At 39.3% G+C, this 12,182-nt stretch overlaps 1 protein-coding gene across 1 annotated transcript in view; it reads right to left on the bottom strand.

Moving 5' to 3' along the window:
• Positions 1-12,182, bottom strand: part of LOC121316113 (calcineurin subunit B type 1) — a 38,562-nt gene that overhangs the window by 5,704 nt on the left and 20,676 nt on the right. The window contains exon 3 of the mRNA XM_041250890.1: positions 2,600-2,776. Within this exon, the coding sequence (XP_041106824.1) occupies positions 2,600-2,776 (177 nt within the window). The remainder of the gene's footprint in view (positions 1-2,599; positions 2,777-12,182) is intronic.

The following is a 12,182-nucleotide window of genomic DNA, read 5'->3' as shown; positions in this document are numbered from 1 at the left end:
ATATAATTTATTAGGGGGGATACCTCTGCCTGTTGTATGGCAGACGGACAACTTTGCTCCTCCATCTGTGTAGACGAAAAGAGGAAGTGACACAGTCTATTAGATTCTAGTCACGGGTTATCTTTCCGGGAACTTTACCATTAAGGTATTTCCACTGACAGTCCTCTCCTACAGGAGTAGACGTCTTGAGTAGAACGTCTGTTGTGAACGATGTCGAGATCGTAACAATAGTTATGGTAGTGTACGGCCGACGTCGACCTAGAAACATCATAAAAAGGGGGAGACTAGGTGATCGACGTATCGGTGCTCTGGGGGCTACACGAGACCCCCTCCACAGCCATCCCGTCGGCTGTGGACCGAGGTATCAAATACAACTATAAGCCGCGGCGTACATAGACTATCAATAACTACACGTACCACGTTCACCACCGTCGCATCTTTAGAAAGTAAATTCTTTCATAGTTAAAAGGTGTAGACGTGATTGACCACATCTCCTAAACCTCCTACGTGACCACCGACCATATTAGTACTGTCATAGATAAAATACGACGAATGTCTTACGAGAAACTACGGTATTTAATGTGACATCTTAACTAGATGAGATACTGAGATGTATAATACGTCGTGTACATCCAAAAAAAAAGGTATCTCGCTCAACGGGCCTCCAGAAAACCCTTGTTTATCCGTTGAATCCAAGATACTCAGGAAATCATCCTCCCTAATAAAAGTCTGGGTATTAGCAGCGAAAGGGGAAGACATCCTTCTCATAACCGCCTCTGCATTAGTATACACCAGTGAAGTACTCTCCCTAACTATTGAAACGTCATCTGGGGCGGAGTCCACGACATCGTCTCCCATGCTGCATGTGTCAGCAGACTAGTATTGCTCTTGTGTACTCCAAGCTGCTGCGGTCCCTGTATCAGCCACCGTGGATACTGGTTGTAGAGATATCCTTAGTTACCAGGGGTATTAACTCCTGTGAAATCATAGGCTGGGTAGCCTCGGTTGAAATCTCGGTAATGGCCCGCTGTTCTCCCTGCTTGCGTGGGAATGACTGGATTTACTCGGTCTCCTCCTAGGGAAGACAAGGCGGAGCTTCGGCACTGTGTGGAACTACTTAGTCTTTTAGTTGATGTTTTAGCTGAAGATGAAGTATGAGATCTATCAGCACATGAAACTGGGGGTGAAGGAGTCTTTCCCCTAAGTGTTGGTGCATCTGACATGTCAACACATATTAGACAAACCTCTCTACCACAAGATGGAAAAACACACCAAAGGCATATCAAATTATTTTTCATTACTGTTTATTATGGTAAATTACTGTGCTTATTTAGGCACTCTGCGATTTGACTGTTAAAAGACAATGTAGATTTACTGGAGTCACACAAAAAAACAAAACAAAAACAAGGTAACCTTCACTTAATGCATGTCTTTGTTTTTCACTGTTCTACATTTTTTTTATGCACAACATCACTCGCACATGTTTGGTCACCATCATAACTGCTGCATGATACCGGAGTGTAATAATCCAGCACCTCTGCACTTAAGCATTTGTAATTGTATATATCAGCTGACAAGTGTTCCGCTGATATCCCATCACGCCGTTCCTATTAATGGCGTACAGCCTCAATACATGAACCCCCAATATCTCAAGCACCTGGCTACATATTTTTTATAATATCGCAACAAAAGAAATAGCTTTTTTTTGGGGTTGTTTTTTGGTGCATATTTGGCGCTATTATGTACTATATATCACCTTACAGTACAATAATACGATAAAATTGACAATGATAATGCACGAAAACCGTAATATTTTTTATAAAAGTAGCCTGCGGTGAACTACACCAATCGCCGGCTTATTTTGAAAATCCTGCATTCATTGTCACTATTTTTGCTTTGAAAATAAAATTGGCAATTTTGTTTAGCAGTCTAACTTTTAGCCTCTCGAAGTGCTTAACACAGAAAACCCACCCCTTCAATTCTCTGATTGGTTAATGTTGTGACAAGACGTAACACAGCTGTCATGTGGTTCCAAGATTTTTTTTTCATCCTGCAACATGCAAGTGAACTAGGCAGCTAGAAGCGTATGCATTTCTTATTGTTAAAGGCACAGTAGCATCTGCAAGATGGACGAATCAGGTTTTTTCAGCCAGGCAGTGACAGCCACTTTGCTGGGCAGGCAGCCAGACTGAAAAAGCCTGGGGAGAACCCTACATGTTGAGAAAACTAGCAGAAGCACTATACTATATAACCCCTATTTTTTTTCAAATTTATTTTGTAAATTTTATATTATTTTATATATATATATATAAAACAAAACAAAAAATAATTTAAAGTACGTAAAACGCCTATACTATACAGAGTCCTTACACATGCATACGACAGAGAAGGGGGACTTTATAGAGGACAACAATAACTGACGCAAAAGTAGTATTAAATCAAGGACCTCCTGACCCAACTAATAGAAGTACATAAAAATGTCATGCAGTAAGCAGACAACACATAAATATCAATGTATACAGCAGTAGAACATACAGTATTCTAGTTCATACATTTTTATAACCAAGTTATTACTCAAAATAAAAAAAGGCAATCTTACCTTTGAAGTCAACTTCACCGTTACCATCAGTGTCGAATATATCAATAACTCGTTGCACCAGAGGGTTCTGTTGCAATTCAGGCAGGGACATGAACTCTTCTACGCTCAAAGACCCAGAGTTATCTAGGTCGAGTTTCTTAAATCTCTTGCCAAGCCTTTTAATCTCATCAGCATCAACTGTAACAGAGAAGGGGGGGGGGGACAAAAAAACATTGACATTGTAAAGGTTCAATAGCATGTCAATACAGCAGGCTTACAGACTGCAATTTGTATTCTACGAGCAGTAGTTCCAATTATGAATGATTGACTTAAGCAAATATATGGTACACCTGCAAACAGATAGTTGCTGACTGTATTTAGCAAAGATGATTTTACACACAGGTGGAAGCTTACCCAGTTTCTTGCTTCTGCTAGCCATGATGATCTCAATCTGCTGTGTTCTCAATACTAATAGAAAGCCTTTCAACACACTGGGTTAGTAACACTAAGCGCATTCAAATTGTCACATGACTCCCTGCAACACTAAATCAGTCCTCTCTCTACCTGAAAGGATGATATGTCTATTAATTGTTACACAGACCAATTTAGAGATCTCAACAAGCACAGGGTGGTGGAATGCTGAATATTTAGCTCAAGAGATAAATGGCCTTATGGTTAATTCATCTTTCTACTGTGCTAATAAACGGTGTATAATGCTTTTGCTAGATGACTAATCCAAAAAGCAGCTTGAATGGGCAAATAACAGAGTTATTGCTGGGGGCCCTGAATACAGATTTCTATCAATATAGTTACAGAAATGTTTGGATTACATAACTTTTTTTTTTTTTGGAAGCCCTACAGTATATTTTAAAATGTACTGGTTAGAGTACATTTGAGCTGGTACAAATAACTCAAACGCCATTCAAATGCATTATTGTTGCATACTGTATAAGGTTAAGGATTTAGCCATTACTTTACACTGCAAATCAGAAATTGATGCAACTGAAAAAACACCAACATGACTGTTATCCACCAAATTGTACATTAGTATATCCTAACAAATAGCCAGTACTTTCGGAAACATATTAGTTTGCAGTAAAAGTCAGTGCAAGGTACACTACTGTTGAGTATTTTCAACTAAATCCAGATTCACATTTCAGGTTTAATATTTCACATTTACAATGGATTTTCTGGCTTCAAAATCCATAGTAGTTTGAGCTGAATATATTTAATGAACAGGGTCATCCTCATTCTGGGAAATACAAAAAACACACACACAACTTTGCAAACGTCAAAAACGAAACCTCAATTACCGACTAAAATAATTACTATTTAATCATACAGTCATCCACTGAGAAGGGGGTCAAGAAGAGCTACTTCCTTGTAGTGCCCCTTGGCAACGTCTCTGACGGCAAAAAGCTCTTCAAATCGAACTTGCCATGCAATGCTTAAGCAAAGCAATGTTGGGCTTGGTTAGTACTTGGATGGGAGACCACCTGGGAATACCGAGTGTTGTAGACTGCATGTTAAGCTCATATGAATCTATATATGTTAATATATATATATATATATATATATATATATGAGAAACAGACACTTGCATTTCTGAGTAGATTCATTGGCTTTTTTCCTGTTAAACGACTTCTGTAACAAAAAGTAAATGAACTCCGTAAATTCCACTGTTCAGTTTTTTCTTCTGCTACTACTAGTGTTACACAGAGCTGTCGCCTCAGGGGAGCTCCTGCGGCACTTTACCGATTCGGACGCCGCGTGCCCTTTCTACGGTCAGTCCAAGTCGGTGTTTCATATTTATTTTCTCTCCACCAGACTGCAGCCATTCTTCCTCCTCTTGAACCTCCTGCTGCAATTCTGGTTGCATTTTTCTTCCACCCTCCTAATTCCTAGCACCCTGTTTGTGGCTCCATCAAGGCGAGAGACTACCTGGTGAATCTGCTCCTGGCTCTTGGTAGACTGGCCATCTACAAGACCAGGAAGCAGAGATCACCGGGGAGGGACTCTCTGCGGAGCCCTGTTCAGGGCCCTTGTCAGATCCCGGATTTCTTTAGAGCACGCCAAGGCCGAGTCTGCTGGCAACATGACGGCCTTTGGTTGACCAAGTGGCTTGCTCTGTACCGTTTTTTTTGGTTTCCTTCTTTCCTTTCCTTCCGTCTTTTTGTGAACTTTGTTAATTGCTCCGTATTTGTTAGCACCCTGTATTGAAGCCGCTAAATAGAATTTTTTTCTCCAGCTTTCAAGCCACAGCTGGAGCAGTCCCCCAGCGGGTAATTAAATACCACTAGATTCTTAAAAACTGCATTAAGCTGGTGGAGTTTTCCCTTAGGAGTGACTTGCTGAAACACTTATTTAAAATTACTACAAAATAAAAACATAACAATTTTAAATATGCAATGCCCAGAATGTCCGCTCCTGAGTAACCCCCCTTCGATGTTCCCTTACCACGTAGATAACGGCTGTACATTCAGTAAATTGGGCCGAGGCTTGTGCTGTGCGAATTGAGCAGCTGAAAGAAGTAAGCATTTTTAAAATATATAACTATATATCGTAAAAGCTACAATGATGGCTATTAGAAAACTGATAAATAAAAGCATGTTGGAAATTCATATCCAAGACTAGCAGCAAGTAAGTTATTAGTGGGATTCCTGATGAACAGCCAGTGACCAGCGCAAGCAGCTTTCAGGATGCTGCAGTGCAACTTTAGGCATGTTTTGCATTTAATCAACTGCGTCTTGCCTTTATATTTTGTTGATCTGTTGATGGTTGTTATTTGCTTATTTTTGCCACCTGCTCTTTTATAAATACATACAAAATTGCAGGGCGCGAAATAACCAAACGGCAATGCCAAATAAAACAAAACAAAGAAAAATAAATTAATTACTGCAAAAGTTGCCTGAAAGCCCATCAGTCATTGCCGCTAGTGTCCCTCAGCACATCTGATCTACAGCCCATTCGCAAACTAGCTCAGCATCAGCTGGCCCGTTCTGTCACAATTCAATTTCATTCTGTCTAATCTCATCCTGCAAGAAAAATGACAACATCATAATATATTATTGTTGCCATTCTTTTTACTGTGCACCTCCCAGCACTAAGAAATACGTACTGTACCACTGGTTAATGAAGGGCAAAGAGAGGGAAGAACTGTTAAATTGAGCTCAATATGACCACGCTTCCAGCAATTTTTAATCATGTTCAACACTGCCAGATTTTTCCATCTGTGAGCCCCTTGCCAACTCAAAACCATTTAAAAAGAAAGGAGGAAGAATCGCTGTCTAAAGCAGCAGCAAAGTGTTCTAGGATTTACCTAATGTTTAGGTAAGCAACGGGTGCAGAACACTTCGTCTCTGACAGTAATAAAAAAGTAATAGTAGTAATAATAATAAAAAATCAATTTTAGTTGTCTGTTTTCATTTTACACGTGGCGTTATATTAAGTTTGTCTTATCTAAGTCTGCTCTAATCTAAGTAATCAGTGACGTGTAACCAAGTTTAGAAAAAATACCCTTTATATAATTTTTTTGCCAAATTACCCTTTGTATTTTTTCATTATAAACTTTTTTTATTTTTATTTAATTGGATTTTTTAGACTTTTTGCCCTCAAGAACTGCCTTGGTGATAAAGACAAATTAAAAGATAAAAAGTAATTCAGTCTAAAGTATATTTCTGTTTAAAGACAGTTTCATTGTGGGAAGTCAAAAGTTTCAGTCTAGAATCAGGGGTTAAAGACAAGTACCATTTTGATAAAATCTATAATAAGTGGACTATATATATATATATATATATATATATATATATATATATATATATATATATATATATATATATATATATAGTGAGCAGGGAGAGGGTTAGATTCCTCCCTGCCTAAAAACATGTGTTAATTGTTTTTGTTAATTATTGTTTAAGTGTTAATTATCACCTGCACCTGGCTAGCATTGTAAATTAGAGCCAGGTGCAAGGTATTTAAGGAGAGCAGTCAGTCTGCTCAGGGCTGCTGTGTAGAGGGCCCGGTTGACGGTGTTTTCAACCATTATGAAAAGGTACTGTGTGAAAGCCTTTTTGTGTTCAACTTTATATAAAAAAAAAAAAAAAATAAATAAAAAAAAAAAAAAAAAAAAAAAAAAAATTAAAAATGTGTTTTTGTTTCAGCCAGTAAACAGCTCAGCTGAGCGGACATTCTGAGCATTGCATATTTAAAATTGTTGTGTTTTTATTTTGTAGTAATTTTAAATAAGTGTTTCAGCAAGTCATTCCTAAGGGAAAACTCCACCAGCTTAATGCAGTTTTTAAGAATCTAGTGGTATTTAATTACCCACTGGGGGACTGCTCCAGCTGTGGCGTGAAAGCTGGAGAAAAAAAATTCTATTTAGCGGCTTCAATACAGGGTGCTAACAAATACGGAGCAATTAACAAAGTTCACAAAAAGACGGAAGGAAAGGAAAGAAGGAAACCAAAAAAAACGGTACAGAGCAAGCCACTTGGTCAACCAAAGGCCGTCATGTTGCCAGCAGACTCGGCCTTGGCGTGCTCTAAAGAAATCCGGGATCTGACAAGGGCCCTGAACAGGGCTCCGCAGAGAGTCTCTCCCCAGTAATCTCTGCTTCCTGGTCTTGTAGATGGCCAGTCTACCAAGAGCCAGGAGCAGATTCACCAGGTGGGTGGGAGAAAAATGCAACCAGAAATGGCAAGCCTCTGAAGTATGCTATGATAGCCATGCTGGTTGAGCTTGCCATGGACTTGGTAAAGATCACCAACTCTGTCACCTGCAAAGCAACCCCAGACCATGACACTGCCTCCTCCATGATTGACAGTGGGAACCACACATGCAGAACTCATGCGCTCACCCTCTCTGCGTCTTACAAATACTCGGCGGTTGGACCCAAATATTTCAAGTTTTGACTCATCGGTCCATAAGACCGACTTCCACTTCTCAAACGTCCAGCTTCTGTGTTTTTTGGCCCAGGCAAGTCTCTTTCTCTTATTCTGCACTCTTAACAACGGTTTCTTTGCAGTTAGGCCAGCTTCACGCAATCTCCTCTGAACAGTTGATGTTGAAACACCTGTACTACTAGTAGCATTTAGCTGAGCTTGTATTTCAGGGGCAGTTAATCGCTGGTTTTCCAGACTTGTGACTCAAAAGAACTTGTTTTCCGATCCTGAGGTCACCCTTGGCCTGCCTGACTTTGTTCGGTCCTCATGAGTGCCAATTTCTTCAAATTGTTTGATGGTCTTGGCCACAGCAGTTACAGACACTTGCAAAGTTCTTGCGATTTGTCTTAAAGATTGACCTTCATTTCTTAAAGTAATTACGTATTTTTACAAACTGCATCTAAATCGCATTAAAATCGGCTAAAAGTGCTTGAAGATTCTGCAGTGCAATCTACCGATGCCCTACCGGCTGTGGGATTTAAAGTCGGAAAGCTGTCAGCAGAGGTTTGGGAATTACATTCGAAATGTGAAGATCTGGAAGGCAGGTCGAGGAGAAATAACATTAGGTTGATTGGGATTAAAGAAGGGATGGAGGGCCCTCGCCCCACGGAATACATTGCCCAACTTCTGCAACATATATTCAAGTTAAAGGATAAATCAGTCCTAGACAGGGCTCATAGATCACTATAGCCGAAGCCAAAGGAGGTACAGAGACTATGCCGGTTTATTGTCAGGGTCCACCTTTACCAGGTCCGAGATAAGATTCTCTGGCAGGCAAGAGTGGGAGTGGCTCTGTCGTTCCAAGAAAAGAGTGTTTATTTACCCTGACTTTGCTGCTGCTGTCACAAAGAGAAGAGCTGCCTTTGGAGATGTGAAACATTTACTGATTAACTGCCACAATGTTAGTTTACTTTATTACCATTTACCTAGACAATGGAGACTATGTTCTGTGCAAATGGGTTTGCATGCATCTCGTATGGGGAGGTGCTGTGGGGGGTTTGTCTTTCTTTGTCTCTTTCCTACTATTTTCCTTATCTCTCTTTTTACTTTCTTTGGTCTTCCTGTTGCACTATGAGGGCTTGCTAGATGTGAGATGCCTCCATGTTGTCTTCAAATTTTATTCTAGCCAACTGCCAGCCTGAATATCATCTCTCAACCTCCTAAACCACCATGGCTCAGGCCAACTTAAGCGGGAGACCTGGACAGCAATTAGTTAAATTTACCAGCTGGAATGTGAAGGGCCTTAACCACCCTGTAGTAAGGTGTTTTCTCACTTTATGCAGCTAGGTGTAAATATTGCTTTTCTTCAGGAAACCCATCTCCATGTATCAGATCACTTCAGAATGCGTAAAGGGTGGGTGGGGCAGCTTTTTCACTCTGCGTTGCATACCAAAACCAGGGGAGCTGCTATCTTAATACACAAGTCTGTACCTTTTGTTGCAAGTAAAAGTAATGGTATACTCAAATGGCCATTCTATCATTGTCACAGGCAAAGTCTATAACACTCCATTGATCCTAGCGAATGTGTACGCCCCTAATTGGGATGAGGAGCAATTTATTTCTAGCTTCTTGTCATCTTTGCCTGATCTGAATTCCCACATTTTGATCCTGGGTGGGGACTTCAATTGTTGTTTAAACCCCACTCTTGATCGCTCCTCCACAAAATCTATTGCTCCCTCAAAATCCACCTTTGCTATTCAGTGCTACCTTAATAATTGTACAATTTCTGACCCCTGGCGTTTCTCTAACCCTACAGCCTGAGAGTATTCTTTTCCACCACACATTCTCCCACATTGATTTTTTTTTAGATCACAAACTTCTCCCTTCTGTTCACTTCTGTTCTTATGATAGCATTGTGCTCTCTGACCATGCACTTCTGTTATGGAACTAGCGTTTCAAGATCAGGCAGACACTCGTCCTCCTTGGCGTTTTAATTAACTGCTACTTTCTGACCAAAATTTTGTACAGTTCATTTCTTCACATCGATTTTTTCATTAGCACAAACGCTACACCTGACATCTCCTCCTCTGTCCTGTGGGAAGATTTGAAAGCCTACCTGCGAGGACAGATTATATCCTATGCTGCCCAGGAAAAGAAAAAATGAACAAAAAAATTGTCAGAATTAATGACCCTTATTTTACAAATGGACAACCTTTATGCAAACTCACCCTCTCCTGCTTTATACAAAGAGAGACTTACATTGCAGACAGAATTTAATTTATTATCTACCAATCTGGCAGAAGATATGTTGCACAAATCATGGCATGCTTTATATGAGCATGAAGACAAAGCTAGTAAAATTCTAGCCCACCAACTCCGACAGTCTGCATCTTCAAATTTAATTACACAGATCCAAACACCAGTAGGCCCAACTGTAGACCAGAAGGAAATAAATAACCAATTTAAAAATTTCTACTCCTCCCTTTATATATCTGAACCCCGCTCTGACACCACTATTAATAGACTTTTTTTCAAAATCTTGACATTCCCAACATTGACATCCAACCTAAAACCATGCTGGAGGAGTCCTTTACATTAGGAGGCGGTAACTCAGGCTATTACGACCATGCAAAGTAGAGTGTCCTGGCCCCGAAAGGGTCATTGGAAAGTATGTATACTCAGAATCTTGAAAGACTAAAAATAAATGTAACTGGTGGTTCCATGAATATTTTTTGAAACTTAAAATTGACCTTGCTTTGTATGTTTTTTTTTTTTTTTTTGGATAAAATACAAAATAAATGGAATACATGGAAAACTAGGAAACAAAACACAGCTTATGGCTTACCTTTTGTGCAATCAAAGTTACTAACAATTAATACTGCTTCTTAGTGCTTCTTATCTTATGTCTAATTTAGAAATTGTTTCAGATTTCTCTTCTGTCTCACTTGGTATTATGGTAACTACATAATGTGACGTGCGTTTTTATGCCTGAAATATAACTTGTGTTTCATTGGGGTCTGGTTTTGTCTTGTTCCCTTTTTTGTGTGTGTAACAGATCATTGCAAAACACATATGGACTTTACTTTTAAATTCTAATATAAATATATTATTATTTAGTAATTACTTTTCATACACACATACAAGTAACTTTTACTTCCTTAAATCTGGACACCTAAAATCACAAAAAAAACACCCCACAGAGTTATGTGCTTATTTTTTTAATTTTGGGGCCCTATTAAAAGACACACATTTAGACACAAAATATGCAGGATTTAGACCCCTGCAAAACCCTGAAATTCATTTTTGGTGGAAACACACCCACGCTGAGGGAGGAGCTCCTATTTTAAATGAAAATGAAGACTGGGTCTGTGATGTGGTAAACTAAAGTGTAAACTAAATATTGAACTTAAAATTGGATGAACCATGGCTTGTTAACGCAGGGAACTAAAGCAATACAGTATGTTGTAGTGAGGCAAGTCAACAGTTTACACTATGTAGAGCTGCCAATGCCTGTCCCAGGGGAGACTTTCCCGAGCATGGGTTGCCTTCCTCTGTGATCGGGAGAGCAGCTGTCCCCAAGAGGGAGGAGACAGGAACTTTAAATATCCTGTGCTGCTTAAGCCAAAGCAAATTGCTGAACCCAGAAAAAGCACTGGGGGTGTCCCCACAGCTGCTCCTCTTCAATCTTCCATAAACTGCAGATGCACAACTAGGAAAGGGGTTTTAAGCCATCTCATACAGTAATGAAATACTGCATTACCATCAACAATATCCATACTGACAAGCAATAGCAATATGTCAAACATACAGCCATAGTAGTGCTACAGTGCCAAAAGATGACAATGCAGCTATATACTGTAGTATTTAAAAAGTAGCCCAGCATGTGTTCAAACACGCTACTCTACTTTATAAAAACATACTCTAGAAAGCGTTATGAAAAAAATGTTGTTTACTTTATGCATCAGGAACAATGCAGTGCTCATTTTTAGAAAATGGCAGGGAATGTTTTCATCACTCATTACTCTACATATGTCCAAAGTGCAATTCTCAACTCTTAACCGATTAAGAAATACTGTGACTTTGGGGTATTTGAAACAAGAACTATAAAATATAAACAAGTTCAGAGAACTCTGAAGTAAAATTGGGGTATATTTTCTAAAGTCTTGCCTCGACAGACCTTGAAACAAAAATCGAGCAAGCTGCATTTTACTGAAGTAGTATGAAGGCTATAACAATAAACAGATGATGCAAGGCCACAAATTAATAAACTAAAAATAAATACATACATTATCCCACAGTAGTCACACCCTGGATTGTTTTTTCTAGTGCACATCATTAAGCTGTTGAAGAGGGTTCTCATGAACAGAAGGCAGTAAATTACTTTTCTTTGTTAAAATAACTGTTGAAAAGGTCAATACAGTGACTTAACAATATAACTATTAAATCGGATCTACTGTAGCTGGCATCAGTTTATATTAGTGCTGGGACAGATTCCCGAGTAGTCAAACAAATATTTGACATTTACTCAGATACAAAAAATCAGATGTTCGTATTCGCTAGAAATGACAAAAATACCTTGCACTTACAGGGGTGCTGGAACTAGGGGTGCTGACTTTGCATGGCTTCCGGTTTTGTTCAATGGCTTTCACTTTAAAAATTGTTCCAGTGCCACTGTGTACTTACTGACCACCTCAATAGAAGTTGCACAAGTTTAAAAAATG

The sequence above is a fragment of the Polyodon spathula genome, chromosome 5, assembly GCF_017654505.1.
Source record: "Polyodon spathula isolate WHYD16114869_AA chromosome 5, ASM1765450v1, whole genome shotgun sequence".
NCBI classification, from domain to species: Eukaryota; Metazoa; Chordata; class Actinopteri; order Acipenseriformes; family Polyodontidae; genus Polyodon; species Polyodon spathula.
This window is presented reverse-complemented; position numbering and strand designations above follow the sequence as displayed.